This window comes from Cervus elaphus, chromosome 20 (assembly GCF_910594005.1).
Source record: "Cervus elaphus chromosome 20, mCerEla1.1, whole genome shotgun sequence".
In the NCBI taxonomy this organism is placed as follows: domain Eukaryota; kingdom Metazoa; phylum Chordata; class Mammalia; order Artiodactyla; family Cervidae; genus Cervus; species Cervus elaphus.
Window position 1 is genome coordinate 35,720,608 of NC_057834.1, and position 17,276 is coordinate 35,737,883.

The 17,276-nt window shown below is 39.7% G+C and overlaps 1 protein-coding gene across 3 annotated transcripts in view; it reads left to right on the forward strand.

Annotated features, from left to right (window-relative positions):
- Positions 1-498: 498 nt before the first annotated feature.
- The window catches only part of FCRL3 (Fc receptor like 3), a 45,186-nt gene continuing 28,408 nt past the window's right edge, over positions 499-17,276 (forward strand). For 2 of the 3 annotated variants that reach the window (XM_043878863.1, XM_043878864.1), the window contains exons 1-6: positions 499-607; positions 680-813; positions 13,275-13,295; positions 14,910-15,149; positions 15,388-15,672; positions 16,495-16,782. In XM_043878863.1, the coding sequence (XP_043734798.1) occupies positions 717-813; positions 13,275-13,295; positions 14,910-15,149; positions 15,388-15,672; positions 16,495-16,782 (931 nt within the window). In that variant the 5' untranslated portion in view covers positions 499-607; positions 680-716. The remainder of the gene's footprint in view (positions 608-679; positions 814-13,274; positions 13,296-14,909; positions 15,150-15,387; positions 15,673-16,494; positions 16,783-17,276) is intronic. The other variant, XM_043878865.1, reaches the window with a different exon arrangement.

Consider the following 17,276-nt stretch of genomic DNA (forward strand, 5'->3'; position numbering starts at 1 on the left):
AGGCAAGAATACTGGAGTGGGTTGCCATGCCCTCCTCCAGGAGATCTTCCTGACCAAGGAAACTGTGTCTCTTATGTCTCCTTCATAGGCAGGTGTGTTTTTTTTTACCACTAGTGCCACCTGGGAAGCCCAGTTATAGGCTGAGGTGGGCACAAAACAATTTCCTATTTAATTCTTGTTCATTTATCTCCTAATTTGCGCAGATCTGGGAGGAATTTAGGGACAGACCCTTTACCTAGTCTGTGAATTAAAAAAAATAAAAAAAATCCTCTTCAAAAACTTTATGCCAATGCGCCAAAAGGTTTTCATGTCTGCTTTGACACTTTGACTCTTTGCGACTCACACCACAAATCATAGTGGTACACCACAATCTATATTAGGATTAGTATGAATTCAAGGTAATGAGGGTTTTCCCCTTTAAAAAATGGAAAAAAAAAAAAAAGTTATTTAAATACTAGCAAACCCATAGCATGACTAAAGAACCCAGCATAACCTTGGAGACAATTCTCCTAAGAGAGCTGAGCTGATTGAGAGCTGTTGAAAGATGACTGTCAACATCTGAAAATGCACAGCTGCTGGGGTTGAAATACAAACAACATTAAAGAAGGTAGCTATGTTAATTTTTCAGAACCCAATGTGAAATATGATTCTTTCAATTCCCTTTTTCTAATTCTTGCAGATCTCCTCTGAGTACCTCCCTTCTGTCTTCTTTGTGGATGGAAAATAAGCCCAGCTTTGGTGAGACAGATTTGCCCTGCCCTCAGCCACGCCAGTTCCCCATGCTTCTGTGGCTGCTGCTGCTGCTGCTCCTGGGTGAGTAGATGGGTTGGACTGGACAGGGGCCTCTGTTCCTAATATCAGCCAGGGAAAAAACAAGGAACTTCTGTCTCTGCTTCTACTCAGGGTTCAGAGACATATAGGAAGTGTCAACCAAAAGAAAAATGTACAACGTAAAAGTGAGTTAAGATTTATTCGGGAACCTTACTGAGGACCATCAACCAGGAGACAGCCTCTCAGATAGATCGGAGGAACTGCTCTGAAGAAGTAAGGCAGAAACCAGGATATATATAAACTTTTTTGCTGGGAAAAACATGTAGTCAAGCATCAAAAGATCACTGCTGATCACAAAGAACAGGAATCTCAAGTTAGCAATTGAAATGCTTTTCAATATATGGGAAGATGAAAAAGTCGAGTCATTTGAATTTTTTTTCTTAGTATTCAGCTTAACTATCTAAAGATAACTAAATCCAAGGCACAGAATGTTTTCTTTTCTTTCTTTTTTTTTTTCATCCTGAATTGTCCTCTGAGCCTACTGCCAATGGGCAACCACAGCAGCTAATGGCTTGATCCTTGTAGGCCTGGAATAGCAAGCAACAGTTTTTTCCTTACAGTGCCCTTTGTTAGTCATAAATTTGACCAAGGTTTCGGAGGCGTTTCATGATAGATTTATCCCGTGGTGCTAAGAACGCTTACTCCTAATTAAGGCAAAGATCTCCATGATAGGCCATTCATGTACTATATCTGGATTAGGCCCTGTTAGTAACTTAAAGTTCTCTAGACCATCTATCTTACTTGTCTATTATGATCCAGGAAATGTTTTTCCCTTGTTACTTTTCCCCATGTCTAGAGTTGCACGATTACAATTGTTCTGTATAGAGTTATATGTGTGATCATTGCTTCAAGACTTTTAGCCATCATTAATTTTGTTGGAGGCTTAACTATGCACAGTAGGTATTGTTGTCAAGGGACAACAATTTCACAAAATAGACAGAGTATAAGTAACAGAACTAGGAACATTAATAGGGTCAGACTAGAGCAGAAACAGAAGCAAAGCATAGTTTGAAAACAACAAAGAGAGAACAGATTAAAATGATTCCTATAACTAGGTATAACCTGGATCACAATAAGTCATGAAGTCCAGAGTGGGGCCAGCGGCAAAAGCCAAATTCTGGAGGATCAGGTAGAGAGAAAACTATAAATGTTTCATATTTGTTTACAAAGGTATACGTTATCAATTGGTTGTAAGTCATAGTGTTAAAGGAAAGGTTTTCTGGAAAAATAAGGATGAAAAGTCAGCAATACTTCAGAAAAAATATAAATTATAGGGACTTCCCTGGCAGTCCAGTGGTTAGGAGTCCACACTTCCAGTGCAAGTGGTGCAGGTTCGATCCCTGGCTAGGGAACTAAGATCCCACATGGTACATGGCAGTCAAATTTTTTTTTAAAAAAATTGTATTTATTAGCTATTTCAGTCCCATAAATTGATTCTTATTGATCTGGATGAAATCATCATTTTTTTTTTTTTTTCGTTTTGCAATTTCTTACCCAGTTCAGTGGTATGATTTAAAAGTCATCAGAAAACTTATTTGTTAAAAAGTCCTTTTTGTGAATCTTCTTAAAGATCTTCATTTTGTAAAACCATCAGAGTAAAACAATGACTGCCTATAAAAGACAACAGATTTTAAATGGCATGGTTAAATATCTGATTGCAATGTAATTGACAAAGAATATACAATATTTTGCAACATACAACATTTTGAGATAATAGTTAGAATGATAACTAATAACATTATACCAGGATATATCAAATTTTTAGAAATTTCATATAGTTTTTGGAATCTCCATGTTAATGACATATATCCATATAATAAAACCTAAGAAGTTTTATCACCACTTATTTGACAATATTTCCCATGTATTAATAATTTAACATACCCAACAAACCTAATTAGTTTAATATTTCTCTTTACTTTGAAACATCTCAAAGTTAGCTAGATGTCTAAAGAACTTCATTTGGAATTTGACGTGGGAAGTTCATTAAAGATACTAAAAACTTTTTAAAATATTTGGTAAGTACGACCATAGGTCACTGTGAAACAATACTTATTCACCCAACTAAAGTGATAATAAAAGATTTTAAAGGCAAATACAGACAGAAAGTTACAACAAATTACTTAAAAGGTAAAGAAACTTTACAATCCGTTAACAAAAGCAGATCAATATTCCAAAAAAACTGTTCTCTGAACATAAAAAAAAAAAAAAATTCTAGCTTTGTACCAGCTTACTTTTAATATTTAAATTTATTTACTAAAGTTTTATTTTAATCTTAGCCAGTCCTGACCATGCACAAAACTCTTTTAAAGCTCCTTTCCCACAAACTTTCTATAACTTTCGTTTTTGCTTTCAGATTTTGCCCTGGGATTTTTCTTTCTTTTTTTCTCTCCAGAATAAAATGACTACTTTTTTCCACAACAAAATGACTTTCCATTCTTTATGTCCTTTTCCTTTTACACAAAGATATTGCCCTTAATTATTTTAGTACTTTAGATTTTATATAAATTAGAATTCTTAACTTTTAAGTACCTTAATTTCTAGTAAACACTAAGAAGTAAGAAATGATGAACTGTCTTTTACATTAGCATTCTGTAGATTGGAAAGCATAAATATTATTTATGATTCCTAAAAATTTGTGCTTTTTATAGGATATTTTTTAGTGTGGCACCAAAATTTTTATTAATAGTTCTAAGTATCTATAGTTTCTCTGTAAAATGAAGCCTATATTTAGTAATCAATTTTCATTATTTTATTTGCAAATGATCTGACAATAAATTTTCATCATTTGAATTCACTTAGAAAAATTCTAAAGCTTTAAGATATCAAAAATCTGGAAAAAAATTTTCAAGTAGATGTACCATAAAACACAATTATTTCTTAAGTGTTCACCTCAAAATTCTTACCCCATTTGTATCTATTAAATTAATTTGTTTTCAACAATTCTGTTTAGCTTATGCATGAAAACTTTATGAGATATGAGACCAAGTCATCCATCATCTCAAGCTATTTTTCTTGCTGATAAATTTTATAAGAGATAATATGATCTTATTTGAATTTTAGTAAAACTAAGTGTAATAAAAATAAAACATGTCTGTATTAATTAAACCAACAAACTTGAATATAATACCTAATATTAATTTAATATTGAATATTTCCCAGATAGTGTGAATTTTAAATTCACTTGGGTAAGTTTCTAAAACATTTAAAAATATTTAATTAGTAAGTGTCTACTTTTAAGCCAATTAAATAGAGAGCTGTTATATATTTAATTTTGATAATATTATCTGAAGGTAAAGATATATCATCTGTATAACATACGTAATTCAGTTCAGTCTCTCAGTCGTGTCTGACTCTTTGCGACCACATGGACTGCTGCCCACCAGGTCCCCCTATTCATCACCAATTCCTGGAGCTTGCTCAAACTCATGTCCATTGAGTCGGTGATGCCATCCAACCATTTCATCCTCTGTTGTCCCCTTCTCCTCCAGCCTTCAATCTTTTGCAGCGTCAGAGTCTTTCCCAAGGAGTCAGTCCTTCATATCAGGTGGCCAAAGTATTGGAGCTTCAGCTTCAGCATCAGTCCTTCCAATGAACATTCAGGACTGATTTCCTTTAGGATGGACTGGTTGGATCTCCTTGCAGTCCAAGGGACTCTCAAGAGTCTTCTCCAACACTGTAGTTCAGAAGCATCAATTCTTCGGTGCTCAGCTTTCTTTATAGTCCAACTCTCACATCCATACACAACTGCTGGAAAAACCATAACTTTGACTAGAATGACCTTTGTTGGTAAAGAAATGTCTCTGTTTTCTAATACGCTGTCTAGGTTGATCATAGCTTAACTTCCAGAGAGCAAGCCATCTCAGGAGACAAGAGAGCCAGCAGTTTGAGTTTTAAGAGGTCTCTTTTTTCCTTTTTTCCCTCTTCAGCTTCAGATTCTACCTGATTAAGTTAATTAGGCTCAGTCTCAGGTCATTGTGAGTTGTATTTTCTGATTTGTAGCCATCTGAGGGACGAAGACTGTTGCTTTTAATTCCCCAAAGAACTGGTCTGCTGCCTAAATGATTTTAAAAAGTTGATTTGCCCAGCTACATCCAGCTATATTTTCTTTAATTTACTTTTTTTTTAATCAACAAGATGATATTCAGCTAAACTGAAAGTCAAGAGTTCTATATTCTAGAACTTTAGGATTCAATTTATTATGTCTTCAAAAGTGTATATAAAATATTCAATAAGGACACTCTTTGTGAGTTGACGAGTTAAACATAGCAATTTATCCTAGAGAGAAAAAAAAAAATTATTGCTTTTATTAGTCCCTGAATATTAGCCCCAGTTTTTACTTTATACTGTGTGGTCTCAGGTAACTCTATTGGTTTCTTTTAGTATGTTTAACTAATACTGCCCAAGGGGCAGATGTTTATGTCCCATCTTATAATACGAGGCAAGGGAAGCATTGCTCAGAGATGTAATGTCTATTCCACATTACAATTAGGTGAAAGAGATGTAACCATCTTCTTGAAAGCTCATTCAAATACTCCAGTTTTTATAAGATTTCATCTCAGTTTTATAACTCCTATACCTTTAACTTTAGCTTCCCTCCATCAGGACCCCATCAACAAGTCTTGGTCTTAAAAGGAGTCCTGAAACTCTCCTTTTTACCGCCCTGGCCATTTAATCCATTTGTGTGTAAAATGTTTTTGGGTCACCAGTGAGGGGTCAAGCCCAGGGACACAGGCCCTTTTGACAGTCTTCACTTGATTAATTGATCTCACTGTTGTCCCAAGTAAATGCTAGTCAGGTATCTCAGCGTAATTTTCTTCCAGCCTTTAAATTTTGTTTTTGTTGGTCCTTTAATGGACTGGAACCTGGTGGTCCGGAGTCAACAATAAGAAAGTAAGAGAGAGAAAGAGGCTGCTATCCCCTGGTTTACGCGGAAAGCCAATAGAGTCCCGTTCTTAGGGCTCGCGCTGCTGCACGTAGGCACCAGGCACCCTCTCGAGTGGGTGAAGGCACAGTGCGCCTTCTCGAGAGGGTCTTAGAAGCCCGGGCAAGAAAGTGAGCTCAGCGGGCCTCCGTGCTCCAAGGAATTAGCCAGAAATAGAGATATGTATATATAGAGAAAGACAGAAAGAAAGAAAGACACGGGGACCTAAGCTCTGATGGAGCAAAGGTGTTTTAATCAACATGGCATGGGCATATATACTGTCTTACAAGGTGGTTATTCTCAGCAAAGATAAAGATGAAAATTCCAGATATACAAAACATAAGTCGATCCCTATTAAAGAGAGAGTTGCAAACAATCACCTTCTCATAAGGAAGAGGATACTTATCACTGTAATGAGAAATGCCTGGATTCCTCAGCCCCAGGAAAGGCGTGCCTCTCCTCTTAATTCCTGAATATTCAGGAATTAATAAGGGCCAGAGGGTTCCTGACAGATCCAAAACAGCACAGAGAATGCCTCTTGCTAAATGCTTCCTGACAGTTTTAAAACAGGGATAAGTAGAGTGAATTACACTGTTGCAGGGACCAACGGGGGGTCCCTTTGGTCTATCCAACCTCAGTTCAGTTCACTTCAGTTCAGTCGCTCAGTCGTGTCCGACTCTTTGCGACCCCATGAATCGCAGCACGCCAGGCCTCCCTGTCCATCACCAACTCCCGGAGTTTACTCAAACTCATGTCCATCGAGTCGGTGATGCCATCCAACCATCTCATCCTCTGTCGTCCCCTTCTCCTCCTGCCCCAAATCCCTCCCAGCATCAGGGTCTTTGCCAATGAGTCAACTCTTTGCATGAGGTGGCCAAAGTATTGGAGTTTCAGCTTCAGCATCAGTCCTTCCAATGAACACCCAGGACTGATCTCCTTTAGGATGGACTGGTTGGATCTCCTTGCAGTCCAAGGGACTCTCAAAAGTCTTCTCCAACACCACACTTCAAAAGCATCAATTTTTCGGTGCTCAGCTTTCTTCACAGTCCAACTCTCACATCCATACATGACCACTGGAAAAACCATAGCCTTGACCAGCAGACCTTTGCTGGCAAAGTAATGTCTCTGCTTTTTAATATGCTGTCTAGGTTGGTCATAACTTTCCTTCCAAGAAGTAAGCATCTTTTAATTTCATGGCCGCAGTCACCATCTGCAGTGATTCTGAAGACCCCCAAAATAAAGTCAGCCACGGTTTCCACTGTTTCCCCATCTATTTCCCATGAGGTGATGGGACCAGATGCCATGATCTTAGTTTTCTGAATGTTAAGCTTTAAGCCAACTTTTTCACTCTCCTCTTTCACTTTCATCAAGAGGCTTTTTAGTTCCTCTTCACTTTCTGCCATAAGGGTGGTGTCATCTGCATATCTGAAGTTATCGATATTTCTCCTGGCAATCTTGATTCCAGCTTGTGCTTCTTCCAGCTCAGCGTTTCTCATGATGTACTCTGCATATAAGTGAAATAAGCAGGGTGACAATATACAGCCTTGATGTACTCCTTTTCCTATTTGGAACCAGTCTGTTGTTCCATGTCCAGTTCTAACTGTTGCTTGCTGACATGCATACGGGTTTCTCAAGAGGCAGGTCAGGTGGTCTTTTCCAAAACCAGCTTGAACATCTGGAGGTTCATGGTTCATGTATGAATCATGGCTTGGAGAATTTTGAGCCTGGCTTGGAGAATTTTGAGCATTACTTTACTAATGTGTGAGATGAGTGCAATTGTGCGGTAGTTTGAGCATTCTTTGGGATTGCCTTTCTTCGGGATTGGAATGAAAACTGACCTTTTCCAGTCCTGTGGCCACTGCTGAGTTTTCCAAATTTGCTGGCATATTGAGTGCATCACTTTCACAGCATCATCTTTCAGGATTTGAAATAGCTCAACTGGAATTCCATCACCTCCACTAACTTTGTTCATAGTGATGCTTTCTAAGGCCCACTTGACTTTCCAGGATGTCTGGCTCTAGGTGAGTGATCACACCATCATGATTATCTGGGTCATGAAGATCTGTTTTGTACACTTCTACTGTGTATTCTTGCCACGTCTTCTTTATATATTCTGCTTCTGTTAGATCCATACCATTTCTGTCCTTTATCGAACCTATTTTTGCATGAAATGCTCCCTTGGCATCTCTAATTTTCTTTAAGAGATCTCTAGTCTTTCCCATTCTGTTGTTCTCCTCTATTTCTTTGCATTGATTGCTGAGGAAAGCTTTCTTATCTCTCCTTGCTATTCTTTGGAACACTCCATCCAAATGGGAATATCTTTCCTTTTCTCTTTTGTTTTTCACTATCCAACCTCAGGTAGTGTTAACTCAAAACCTTTGTTTTAATCCCATCAGCAGCTATTTTATTTATCTCATTTCCCAATAACCATCTAAAGATTTCCATCCTATTGAGATAAGCCCCTTTAAAATTTCCACCTTGTTAGAAAGAAGTCTCTTGACTTCCCCTCAGTTTCTTATTTCTCTGTTAATCTACCTATTTTACATTAATTAAGCAAATGTTTTATTAGCATCTTTAAGGCTTATTGAAGGGAACCTGATACCACAAATAACGCTTCTCCAAAAAGCTTTTGTTTGTTCATTTTTTTTCTAACTAAGGGAGTTTTTAAGATTAGGTGTTACATATGTGTAGTATTTGGAAAACTCAGAAGTGGCCACAGGACTGGAAAAGGTCCGTTTTCATTCCAATCCCTAAGAAAGGAAATCCCAAAGAATGCTCAAACTACCACACAATTGTACTCATCTCACACGCTAGTACAGTAATGCTCAAAATTCTTCAAGACAGGCTTCAGCAATACGTGAACCATGAACTTCCAGATGTTCAAGCTGGTTTTAGAAAAGGCAGAGGAACAAGAGATCAAATTGTCAACATCCTCTGGATCATCGAAAAAGCAAGAGATTTCCAGAAAAACATCTATTTCTGCTTTATTGATTATGCCAAAGCCTTTGACTGTGTGGATCACAAGAAACTGTGGAAAATTCTGAAAGAGATGGGAATACCAGACCACCTGGCCTGCCTCTTGAGAAACCTGTATGCATGTCAGGAAGCAACAGTTAGAACTGGACATGGAACAACAGACTGGTTCCATACAGGAAAAGGAGTACATCAAGGCTGTATATTGTCACCCTGCTTATTTCACTTATATGCAGAGTACATCATGAGAAACACTGAGCTGGAAGAAGCACAAGCTGGAATCAAGATTGCCAGGAGAAATATCGATAACTTCAGATATGCAGATGACACCACCATTATGGCAGAAAGTGAAGAGGAACTAAAGAGCCTCTCAATGAAAGTGAAAGAGGAGAGTGAAAAAGTTGGCTTAAAGCTTAACATTCAGAAAACTAAGATCATGGCATCTGGTCCCATCACTTCATGGGAAATAGATGGGGAAACAGTGGAAACAGTGGCTGACTTTATATTTTTGGGCTCCAGAATCACTGCAGATGGTGACTGCAGCCATGAAATTAAAAGATGCTTACTCCTTGGAAGGAAAGCTATGACCAACCTAGACAGCATATTAAAAAGCAGAGACATTACTTTGCCAGCAAAGGTCCGTCTAGTCAAGGCTATGGTTTTTCCAGTACTCATGTATGGATGTGAGAGTTGGACTGTGAAGAAAGCTGGGCAAGGAAAAAAATTGATGCTTTTGAAGTGTGGTGTTGGAGAAGACTTTTGAGAGTCCCTTGGACTGCAAGGAGATCCAACCAGTCCATCCTAAAGGAGATCAGTCCTGGGTGTTCATTGGAAGGACTGATGCTGAAGCTGAAACTCCAATACTTTGGCCACCTCATGCAAAGAGTTGACTCATTGGCAAAGACCCTGATGCTGGGAGGGATTTGGGGCAGGAGGAGAAGGGGACGACAGAGGATGAGATGGCTGGATGGCATCACTGACTCGATGGACATGGGTTTGAGTAAACTCCGGGAGTTTGTGGTGGAGAGTGAGGCCTGGCATGCTGCGATTCATGGGGTCATAAAGAGTCAGACACGACTGACTGAACTGATGTGTACTATTTTTCATAGGCAACAATAGAACAGCTCTTTATTTATTTATTTAATCTTTGACTAGCATTTTTATTTTTTTTCCTTTTATTTTTATTAGTTGGAGGCTAATTACAATATTTTAGTGGTTTTTGCCATACATTGACATGAATCAGCCAGGACATGGAAGCAACCTAGATGCCTATCAGCAGACGAATGGATAAGAACAGCTCTTTAATTTCAGAGTTCTCTAAAAATTTACCAGTTTAGACATTTCTCCTATTTAAAGAATCCATTGTCTGGCCATTGATGAATATTATCTTGTGAGCATGCTAAGTTGCTTTAGTTGTGTCCTACTCTGTGGCCCTCTGGACTGTAGCCTGCCAGGTTCCTCTGTCCATGGGATTTTTCAGGCAAGAATACTGGAGTTGGTTGCCATGCCCTCCTCCAGGGGGATCTTCCCAATCTAGGGATCGAATCCTCATCTCTTACATCTCCTGCATTGATAGATTGGTTCTTTACCACTAGTGCCACCAGAGAAGCCCTGAATAGTATCTAAATACTGATTCAAACTAATAAGACACAAGAGGCATTCTCAGAAGAGAATGCAAAGGATGCCACCTTCACAAGATACAGAAAGCTTATTCCCCAAAATAGTCTAAGAAATTAATGCCTTTGTTGTACAGGTAGACACAGCAAAGATTGAAATGACAAAGGCCCTTTATGGGCTAGGATTCTTTTTTTTTTTCCCCTTTCTTTTAATTGGAGGCTAATTACTTTACAATATTGTGGTGGTTTTTTGCCGTACATTGATATGAATCAGCCATGGGTTTACGTGTGTTCCCCATCCTGAAACCACTCCCTCTTCCCTCCCCATCCCATCCCTCAGGGTCGTCCCAGTGCACCAGCCCTGAGCACCCTGTTTCATGCGCCTAACCTGGACTGGTGATTTATTTCACATATGATAATATACATGTTTCAATGCTATTCTCTCAAATCATCCCACCATCGCCTTCTCCAAAAGTCTGTTCTTTACATCTCTTTTGTTGTCTCGCATATAGGGTCATCGTTACCATCTTTCTAAATTCCATGTATATGTGTTAATATACTGTATTGGTGTTTTTCTTTCTGACTTACTTCAGTCTGTATAATAGGCTCCAGTTTCATCCACCTCATTAGAACTGATTCAAATGCATTCTTTTTAATAGCTGAGTAATATTCCATCATGTATATGTACCACAGCTTTCTTATCCATTTGTCTGCCTATGGTTGTCTGTCTAGGTTGCTTCCATTTCTTGGCTATTGTAAACGAGGCTGAGATGAACATTGGGGTACAAGTGTCTCTTTCAATTCTGGTTTCCTCGGTGTGTATGCCCAGCAGTGGGATTGCTGGGTTGTATGGCAGTTCTATTTCCAGTTTTTAAAGGAATCCCCACACTGTTTTCCATAGTGGCTGTACTAGTTTGCATTTCCATCAACAGTGTAAGAGGGTTTCCTTTTCTCCACACCCTCTCCATCATTTATTGCTTGTAGGCTTTTTGATAGCAGCCATTGTGACCGGTGTGAGATGATACTTCATTGTGGTTTTGATTTGCATTTCTCTGATAATGAGCGATGGTGAGCATCTTTTCATGTGGGCTAGGATTCTTTATGACAAATTTTTCCAAGAGCTGGCATAGCCAGACAAAATGACTGCTTGAAATCCCAGTTGATTCAATTGCCTGCCAAATGTACACCATATGTATACCTTCCCATGGCAGAGACTTAGCTCTCAAAACACAGAATCAAATGCCTAAGAAGTCAAGACATAACATTTACATCTCAAAGGCACAAGGAGAGAAATGCAAGTTCCCCCTGGATGGGCTTTGTTCCTTTAAAGTCAGAAGTTTGAAAAGATGTTTTATCAGGCTGACTTTCTTCTAATCAGTCTTGAAATGTCAAAAGAAGCTTATCTTGGCCACTTTAGGACAAGATTTCCTTTGATTTCCAGTTAAGCAAGTACCTATAAGAATAAATTCCATAGGTACATAAACAAGGCTTGAGTGTTAGTTGGAGGCTGACTTTCTGTTGCCCCTCATTTCACCCAGTCTAGACCACTCAGTGTCTTTCAACTGAGTAAATCCTCATGGCTTTCAACCAGGCTCCCCCAGTATCTTTAAACTGGGATCAGGGGAGGCGGAGGCTAGATCCCTGTTGTATACCACAGAATAAAACTCAGGATCATCAGCCAATAATTGGGAGATCCAAGAACTAGGAGGGACTCACCCAAATTTGTCTAAGTTCACAGAGAAGAATGGGACAAGAGTTCTTGATGGTATCAGGGCTCCAGATCTTTGTAGAGTTCAGGCAAAGGAATGAAGTCTGTGATTACCAATGCCATTGAATGAAAGAGAATGAAAGAGAAGCTCACAACGTAAAATTTGAGTCAAGTTTTATTTGTGACCTTACTGAGGGACTATAGTCCAGAAGATAGCCTCAGATAGCTCTGAGGAACTGGTCTGAAGAAGTAAGGCAGGAGCCAGGACATACACACAAACTTTTTTGGTGGCGAAAACATGTAGTCAAGCATCAAAAGGTTACTGCTAATCACATGGAAGAGAAATCTTATAATTTTATAAGATTTATAATAATTTTAGTGCTTTTCTCTGTATGGGAAAACATAAGAATCATTTGAAAATTTCCCTTAGATATGTATCTTAACTATCTGAGGAGCCAATATACCCAAAGCACAGAATGTTTCCTGTCTTTCTTTGTCCTGAATTCCCTTCAGAGTACACTGTCTCTGGGCAACTGTGGTGGCTAATAGCTTGATCCTTGTACAAACTGGAATGGCAGGCAACATTTTTTTTTTCTTTATACAAGAGATGGAAAATGAGCAGAGTTGGGTCCCAGGAAAACTAAAAGACTCTACACATAACCAAAATGGCAAATCAAGTATATTACCCTTGGTTCCTCAACCAATTTTTTTTTTTTTTTTCATTTCATAGGAAGTTTGGATGTTTCTTTCTGTCAAACCCCCTCTATATCCCTCAAATAAATAATTATTTTCAACATTTAAGTGAGTAAGGGAAGATCTACTGAGAAATATGGCTCCCTTCTTGAGACTTGGAGCCATAATTTAACCAGAGATCAAAAAAGGAGGAGGAACAATGCCCAAGAAATGAGGGGAGAATAAGCCATTTCTACAAGCCCTTCCCTACATTGCTGAGTTCAGGCTAGAGAAGAGTGGAAAGGAATGAACTATGAACCTGCTAAGAGGGTTGTGGATACAAGTCATTCATATTTATAAACAAATTACAGGCTATTCTTTTTTTGTTTGTTTGAGGACTATGGGAATCATAGAATGGGGGTAAAGAAATGGGAAGAAAAATGGAAAGAGTGGTGGTGGCTGTGTTATTGGAACATTTCTTAAATTGTCTAAGTGAAATGTTTGAAAAATTTTGCTCTGTGCTAATCTTTAAATCTTGGCTCCCTCACAGCTCCTGGAAGAGATCAATCAGGTCAGTTTTCCCTTTTCTCTGTTCCTCCCAGTCTCTGGGCATTGGTCCTCCCAGCCAGCACTACCTGTCCCCATAAATGAGGCCTGTGGTAATGCACCAACATCAGTGGTGTTGCTACTCTGAGGTCAGCCCTGTTGTGATAGTGGGTGAGCAAACCCTCCTCTGATCTTTCCTGTCTTTAGTTCTTTCCCTATTACTGAATGCCACAGTGTAGAAGGGAAGAAAATGTTTGCAGAAGGAATGACAGAGGCAGGAAACTGAGGTTTAAAGAACCTCAGATCTAATCTCTATTCCCTAAGACCCCACCCTCTGTATGTCCAAGCTGGGGCCACTATCAAAGAACACAGAAATAGCTCCTATTCACAGAGGCCAAATCTTTATATATCTCCAAAAGAAACTCATGTCACTGAACTGTTTCAATTTCTGGTCCCATTGGTCATTTGCAATTATATACACAAATATGATTATGCAAGCAGTCCATGCCCCTTTGTTCAATCTTTTTTTGTGTGTCGTGTGTCAATTGCTGATTATGTTCACCTTAGGTGGAGAGTTGAAAAACTTTGCCCTCTCCATAAAATCTAAAATTAAGCAAGTTTTAAAAGAATTGTAAGTGAAAAAAATCTTGCTCATTAAATATTAACAACCAAAGAAGAACTGGTTTTTCAGTCTAGAAACTGCTTCCCAGGTTCATTTTCCCTTGACAAGAATGTATAGGACAAGAGCTTTCAGAATCAGCCCACTTACAGAGGCCCTCAACTATAGCTCAGTCTTCACCCATCTATAAATCATATCTCCTGAACTTTTCTGAGCCCATTCCAGGAATCTACCTCCCACTACCACTAGGCAAAAAAAAAACACAAAAAACAAAAAAACCCCACCAGATTTTGTATGAAGTATTTCTCCAAGTTAATACCTCCACATGGAGGTATTACTCCATTTCCAATCCTGTCCCTGATAGGAATTAGTCCAGAGAAACTTCTAGTTGCAGCTGGGCCTTTCCCTATGTTCCACCCACCTCCCATTCACCTTCACAGGCCTTCATCTTCCTATTTCCTCTTTAGGAGTAACTCCAAAAGCTTTCCTTCTCCTCAACCCTCTATGGTCCACAAACTTCCACAAAGACAAAATGACTCTCACATGCAGGGGTTCCCTTTCTCTACCCCAAGGAGACATATCTTGGTATTGTAATGAGAATTTGTTGAATAAAAAATCTGAAGAGATCCAAATAGACAAGACTGGGTATTACAAATGCAAGACCCAAAGATCTTCTCTCAGTGACCCCATACATGTGGATTTTTCACTTGGTGAGAAAGGAAAGGGGGTGGTTTCTGAACCTAAACCCCTGGGCAGCATGTCTAAGGGCTGGGCAAATGTAAAAGGGATTCAAGTCTGAAGAAAGATGAGGTATAAAATTCCTCTTTTAACAATATGCATGGGGATTTCTTAAGGACATTTTCTCCCTAGGACAAGGGAGAATTGGATTTGGGGACCATGTAGAAATATTGATGGAGGATATTTTCAGGGGTACAGGATTGTAGCTCTTTATGAGAAAACAAGAGTTTGAAGAAAGAAGCATCAAGGAATAAACCGAGTGTATTCCTCTACTCTTTGCAGACAAGCTGATCCTTCAGGCTCCACACTCTGTCTTTGAAGGAGATGAGGTTGTTCTCAGATGCCAGGCGAGAGAAGAAGCAAAAGAAATACATTTTTACAGAAATGAATATCAAATTCAACCAAACTTCACTGTAAAGTCAGTCTCCAGGAATGATGACAAATATCACTGTTCTGCTCTTATGAGAGGCTTTTGGGGATGGAAGAAAGAAAATTCAAAACATCTAACGATTCAAGTTCAAGGTAATGGCTGCCCTCCTGTGGGTAACATGACTCAGCGGGGAAACTGTGTGTGATGATTTAGCGAGTGGTTCATCAATGGGGATTTCATGAAATGCTTCCTGTTCTGGGAGGGAGATGGGAGGTGATTCCACCTGCTTGGGTCCCTGTGTTCTACTGGCTGATGCTGAGTGCTCATATGCATCTTTCCAGGATGCCTGAGCTGTGCTACCCTGAGAACTGTGTTTGTTCTTCCCTCTAGAGCTGTTTCCCCCTCCTATGCTGATAGCCAGACCCTCCTCACCCACAGAGGGGAGCCCAGTGACCCTGAAATGTGAGACGTGGCTCCCTCCACAGAGGTCAGACATTCAGCTTCGATTCTGCTTCTTCAGAAAAGACGAGGCTTTGGGGTCAGGCTGGAACAGCTCTCCAGAGCTCGAATTACCCACTGTGTGGAGTGAAGATGCGGAGTCTTACTGGTGCCAGGCAGAGACAGTGACTCCACGTATCAGAAAAAGAAGCTGGAGATCCCAGTTATATGTGCAGAGTGAGTATTTATGGAGTTGCTCTTCCAGAGTCAGAGCTGGGGAGATGAGAGCAGAGCAATGATGTTTCCTGCTCTCTGGGGCAGTGAACATAACTGAGAGGAGCTTTCTGCTATCCTGATATCCTTCTCATGTCAGGTTCAACACTGGCCTAATGTCCCTAGAACATTCTCTTCCATGTAACTAAGTCAATAGTAATTGTTGATCAACTGCTGGGTCCCCAGCCCTTTGGGGGTGACAGAGCCATACAGCATATGTTTTCTCAAGAGTCACAGATAATTAGAAGCACAGATGACTACATGCAGTCTTTAGAGGTCCCTATGCTTCTTCCATTTGTTGACCTAAACATATTCCAAAAGGAAAAGAGGACTTTAAACAGGAATTGGTGTAATCAGGAAAAAACGTGGGAAGATGGGGGTGAGACTGAAGAAGAGTCTTGAAGGATAGGAGAGGGATTTGAATTTCAGGACAGAAGTAATATTCTCAGAGTTCTGTTTCTTTTGAACAGAAGTAAGACCACTTTTATTTTGTGGTCATTGGTGAACCAAAGAGTCCTTAAGTATAAATGTCCATAAAATGTGACTGCTATCAATATTAGGTTTAAGATCAAGAACCCATCCCTGCATTCTCCAAGGATGGGAACTGTTGTGTGTGGTGCAAGGGTACCTTTATAATAACATACATGATTAATTCCCTGTTTCTCACTTTGGCCCCCTGCTTATTGTGTCTGCTGCTGTTGACTTATTCATGGCAGAACCAGCCTTCTCCTTGACCCTGAAGTTTCTGCCATGAGAATCTTCATGTGTCATCTTGTGTCCTCCCAGGAATCCCTGTGTCTGATGTAGATCTAGAGATCCAGCCCCCTGAGGGGCAGCTTACTGAAGGAGAAAATCTGCTCCTTATCTGCTCAGTAGCCAAGGGAACAGGGACTGTCACATTCTCCTGGCACAGAGAGGGCACAGTAAGAAGTTTGGGAAGAAAGACCCAGCGTTCCTTGTCGGCGGAGCTGCAGATACTCACTGTGAAGGAGAGCGATGCTGGGAGATACTACTGTGCCGCTGACAACATTCACGGTCCCGTCCTCAGTAAACTGGTCAGAGTCACACTGAGCAGTAAGTTCTCAATTCCTTCTATTCAGCCTCAGTTCACAAGCCAGGGTTTAGCTTATCAATTTGCCATGAAGCTCTTTGGAAGGAGGCAAAGGAATAGAGGTGTAAAGATTTAGAAGCTAACTAATGAATGGCAAAGATGACAAAAGCTGAAGACATCTTATGTCTTGTGGAGCAAACTGAAAACAGTAGTAGTGATGAAAGCAAAATCATCTAAGATTACTCTTCATGGTTCAGTTGGTATATCTATATTTAGGCTTCCCTGGTAGCTCAGTTGGTAAAGAATCTGCCTGCAATGCGGGAGACCAGGGTTTGATCCCTGGGTTGGGAAGATCCCCTGGAGAAGGAAATGACAATGTTGTCCAGTATTATTGCCTGAAAAATCCCATAGATAAAGGAGCCTGGCAGGCTAGTCCGTGGGGTCATAAGAGTTAGACACAACTTAGCAACTAAACCACCAACAGGCTTCTTGGGTGTGGTTATGTGTCTGGCACAGC